This window comes from Musca vetustissima, unplaced genomic scaffold (genome assembly GCF_032173495.1).
Source record: "Musca vetustissima isolate MV318-11 ecotype Yass unplaced genomic scaffold, APGP_CSIRO_Mvet_v1 utg64661, whole genome shotgun sequence".
NCBI classification, from domain to species: Eukaryota; Metazoa; Arthropoda; class Insecta; order Diptera; family Muscidae; genus Musca; species Musca vetustissima.
Genome location: NW_026878971.1, coordinates 20,505 through 25,757, shown reverse-complemented (window position 1 = coordinate 25,757; position 5,253 = coordinate 20,505). Strand labels below are relative to the sequence as shown.

The following is a 5,253-nucleotide window of genomic DNA, read 5'->3' as shown; positions in this document are numbered from 1 at the left end:
TTGTGAATTTGCAAAAATTAATATTAAAATTATTTTTTGAATCTTTTCGAAATAATTACTGTTTGTTGGTAGGGTATTTGATATTTTGGGACAATTGTACCCTACAGTCGGCAACTATTGCACTCTTTTGGAGCATATTTAGCACATGGAAAAATATTAATTTTTCGAATATTTCTTCCTTGTTTTTGTTGTTTTTACTCAATATTTTTTTTAACAGTTGAGTACACCTTCTTGAATTTTTTGAAAATTTGCATTCATTTGGCGCCTCAAATATACCCTGCATTAAAGTGGTTTAGTCACCTAGGGGAAGTTTCTTCTTATTTTCCCTACCTTTGTGCTACTTTAACACTGGAGATTATATAATATACCATCTTTAGAAACTATTTGTTTATTTTTGTTAATATTATTGGAGGTTTTGTTGTAATTTGCATTTTTTGGTTGAGCTATAGCAATCTTTGTTAAATTTTGGGATTTTTTCATTTAATTAATTGTTATTTATTCTTCAATTGAGAAATTTCGTTTTGCGGGTTTTCACATTTCAGGAACAAAATGTCGATAACTCCTCTTACTCGTTTCATTAGAGCTACTGAAATTGTTTTGAAAAGTGTAGCAGCATTTGAAAATATTAAAGAATCCACATATTCTGTCTACAATCTCGAAATTCGTAGTTCAGAGATTCGAGAGCTGTGGAATAAAGTTCATTGCACGTACGAAGAGTGCAAAACATACCTCACGACATCCGAGACTGCACAGACAGATAATATTGATGTCGTAGAGGAAAAATATAATACTGCATTTATTGCGTATTCCTGGTGTCTAACCACAATAAATCGGCATCTCGATCGCCTTAAATCTCCCATTAATGATAATTTTCCACCGGCTATAGCTTCTTTAATTTCACCACCTCCATCCAATTGTAGTACCTCCAATCCATCAAGCACATTGTTGAATTGTTCACCTTCCGGTTTGCTCTCGAGCAAATCCGTCGATTCGGTTTCTGTGCAGTCCACCACCTCTCTCGTTGCTCCCGAAATTCAATCTTCTACCACCTCCAATAGCTACACTTGCCCACCTGTCGATAATCATAGTTTTGTTGTCCCACCTATCGACATTGAAGTTTTTGCTGGGGATTTCATATCTTGGCCCACCTTCCGGGATCTCTTCACCACCCTTTTTATAAATAATTGTTGTTTATCTGACATTGAACGTCTCTGTCATCTAATGCAGAAGACCACCGGTGAGGCTCGCGAAATCATTTCCAAATTTCCACTCACCAATTGTAGTTTCCCTTTAGCGTGGAAAGCTCTCTCAGATACTTATGAAAACAAACGTATCATAGTACATTGTCACCTCAAATCTTTGTTTGACATCCCCTCCGTCGAGATTGAAACTATTTCTGGCCTTAAAACTATCCAACGTGGCATAAATAGTTGCCTTGCTGCAATGTCCGTCTATGACGTGGCCACGGATCAGTGGGATCCAATTATTGTATTTGTTTGTTTGCAGCGTTTGCCAAAATTAACTTTGACTCTGTGGGAGCAAAGTATCAAAATCAAATCGTCATTGTCTACCTGGAGAAAATTAGATACGTTTCTAACAGAGAGAATACAAACTTTGATGTGCATAGAAAATATCCTCCCTTCCGAAAATGTATTGTTATCGCAAAAGAAAATGACTTCTCCCAACTCTTCGAAGAAGTCACAGCAAAATGTCTTTCCACCTAAATTGTTGTCGGTACATAATTCAAAATGTCTTACCTCTGATCGAACTACAGTTTCGTCAACAACATCTTGCACCATTTGTCCTAATCAGAGTCATCATCTGCGACTTTGCCCCCAGTTTTTAAAACTTTCCTTTGAGGACAAATTTTTGATTCTGAAGAAAAATAAGTGTTGTATAAATTGCCTATCCCGTGGTCATGCAGTAAAAGACTGCAAAAGCAAATTTAGTTGCATTGTGTGCAAACAGAGACACCACAGCCTTCTTCACCGGCCACAAATTAATAGAGTTATTGCTTCTTCCAAAAGTCCTCCGGCTTTCACCAAGGTCAAAAGTCGAGGACAGAATTTGTTGTCGCGTTCTTCGGAAACCCCTTCTCCGACTTTTACTAAAGTCAAAAGTCGAGAATCTTCTTTGTTGCCGCGGTCTTCCGACAAAAAACGTAAGAATCACCAGATACCTCACCCCTCACAAGATACCAGTGTTCTCTTAGGAACAGCAGTTGTTAATATAGTTCATAATGGAAAAACGCATCCTACGCGTGCCATTATTGATCCTTCTTCAAAGGTATCTATTGTTAGTAGAAAACTTAAAAATGCAATTGGCATTTCGGTTGACTCGAAGAAAGATTGCAAATCACCTACACCAAGAGAAGTTTGTTCTCTACAGTTGTCGTCCCCTAAAAATTCTAAAATTGTTAAAGCAAAAGCACTTGTTCGGCCTAGTGTTAAGAGGAAATTGTCTTCACCTCCACCTATTTCGATGTTGAAATCTAAAATTCCCTTAGATTTAGCTGATACCTTTGATGGCAGCCCAATAGATTTGCTACTTGGCGCTGATTTGTACCCCCAAATATTGGAAGCTGAACCCCCAAAAATTGTTCTTAATTCGTTGTTGGCCCAAAAGTCTATTTTCGGGTACTTACTCACCGGTTCGCTTCCTCCCATTACTAGCACCTAATATCGCACCGATGTTGAATTCGACAATTTAAGTAAAAATTAATATCGTTTTGTCGTAATAAATCGCCTATTTACTAAACATATCGCATACTAAACTAGTAACATTGAACAGCTCACTTGAAATCTGAATTTACGTTCATTTTAAAGATTTAATTAACCCATATTCCATTTTTATTGCTACTTAGTCGGTCGTAGCAAGGGGGCCGGAATGTATAAGTTTGATATGTTCTGACACCACTTCCTGAGCTGGATCAATCACGGATGCTGATTGGCATTACTGGCATCTCCCCTACACATTCCCTCTGCGGATACCGTAGGGCGCGGATGACCTACCAGCGGGGAAGTAGTTGTTATGCTCTCCTTGCTATTTTCACTCATTGGAATATGTATATGTATTAGTAGAAATAGACAAACGATCCTCTGCGATCACAAGAACTCTCACTTCACTTGTCTTGTAGCTATCGAAGAGTCAACTTGGACTCTACTATCAAATAACGTCTACGCGTTATACTAACAGGCCTCTGTCGCCGCCACCATAAATTACACAAGGTAATTTATTTATTGTAATAGGAAAAGAGCCTCCAATAAAACCAATAGATTATTACTAATAATACTTGTGTTTTATTTATTTGTTTATTCTCTTTTCTGCCTACACCAACACACGCGAATCACCACATTCACCATTAATTTCTTGGGAGTTCTTGTCGCTCGCACCCCCCGCTCCCTTGAGTTAAGAAGTTAAGCACCCCCCTCACAAACACGGCGAGGAGTAGAGCAAACTCCTTGCCTAAACAAAGCCCATGTTGCATTGATGCCAGGCAAATGTTTCCCTTTATAATTTTAGGAAGATATTTTAAAAATATATATTTTTTTATTTGCATAAACAAACACTGATTGCAAACACGCACACTCACACATTCACAAACAACAAGGATTTTCACAGTCTATTTGACAGTGACACGACTAGCTGTTGTTTGTGTTCCCAATTTAAATTTACGTTCGTTTTTTTACAGAAATTTTGCGTGTTCTTTGAATTGTGATTGTCTCCGCCTCTTTGGCATGTCACTCCTCTTCACTCTTTGTCTGTCTGGGTGGCAGGCGGACTGGATGCATAGTTTTAACATAAATCGTTTATTCAGTTCTTTCTCTCTTTCGCTCGCTCTTGTTCTATTTTGATGTTACGCTCCAGTGCTAATACAAAGAGTTTCCAATGGAAAATATCAACTGACAAAATGTTTTATGCCAAAGCAAAAGAAGAAATAACTTCGACACAAATAAAAATATAAATCGTTTGATGTCGCATTTGAGAGCACCAAATAAAATAAATATGTATGTAGAAAAATAATCTAACCAAAACTATAGAAAAACAACAGGAAAACGATATACCAATAGAACCCGTTTATTTTATGCACTTTGTAGGAAATTCCAAAAGAAAAAAAAGGATTAAAACGAGTATTACGTTTAAAGATAGATTGGAAATGGAAAACACCAACTTCAATTGAAAATTCATATTTATCTTCATTCAAGTAAATTGAGGACAATATATTTGGACTCGCCGCTCTCGTTTTTTTGTTTTGCAATTTACAATCGATATTATTATTGTACAGTGAAATCACCATAATTCGTAGCAAAATTTTACGAATTATAGAGGACGTGTTCAAGCACGTTAGAAAAAAAACAAAGTTAGTCCTTGCGATTGACAGATGGTATTTTATAATATTGTGTATAAGGGTCGTACCTAATTTATTGCGTTCCATACAGAAATACTCACCTTTATAGGGTTTGTAAGATGTCCGTATTTGCATCTGTGCCAATTGAAAGCGGCGAAAATGGATGAAAACATTTTTTTAATTGATCGAAAAATGTTTTCATTTATAGAAAAACAAACTTTTCAATGACTAGAATTCTATTTTCAAAAAACAAAAACTCCAAAATACGCTTTGTCAATGTTGAAAATTTTAAACTTTATATTTTTATACGCAATGCGTATTTGTGTAATATTCATTAAAATACATGTAATTAACTTTTGAGGTGAATAAATTCGTACGCATACGCATGAATTTAGGTACGACCCTAAAAGATCTGACAAATGTTCCACCTAATTTCAATCACTAGTCATTCCACAGAAATATCCACTTTATGTCAAATGTTATATCATCTGGTAATAAAGTTCAAATTCTTGAAAAATCATATCTTAAATTAAATTTTCTCAAGAAAATGCCAAACATTGAATAAATAAATCTCTCCTGAGCGAGGTAATAAGCTTTTTGTATTTTTAAAATGACAGTTAAATTTAACGGATTAAAATACGTAATGCAATAAAAGGAGGGTGGTGGTTGTACGGCTGCTGGGAAGATGACACCGACACTTTCTACAAGATGAAACAAAAGCACACACACACACACACAGGCAAACACTTATATATACATATGTCACATTATCAGAGATTGTAGTTGCACAACACTTGTTTCTCTTCCTATCCCGATTTTGTTCGTTCGTTCGTTGTTCGTTTATGGAAATAAGTACAAGAGAAATATACCAAAAGAAAGAAATAGTGACAAATATAAAGGATACA

General features: G+C 36.0%; 1 protein-coding gene across 1 annotated transcript; it reads left to right on the top strand.

Annotated features, from left to right (window-relative positions):
• The first annotated feature begins 1,671 nt into the window (after positions 1–1,671).
• On the top strand, positions 1,672–2,679 carry LOC133323793 (uncharacterized). Its single transcript, XM_061532694.1, has one exon. It carries the CDS (start codon positions 1,672–1,674, stop codon positions 2,677–2,679), a length of 1,008 nt encoding a protein of 335 aa, XP_061388678.1.
• Positions 2,680–5,253: the final 2,574 nt, after the last annotated feature.

Bases quoted from the DNA above. Each gene is read 5' to 3' on its own strand.
- LOC133323793 (XM_061532694.1), top strand. From the start codon at position 1,672: ATGACTTCTCCCAACTCTTCGAAGAAGTCACAGCAAAATGTCTTTCCA.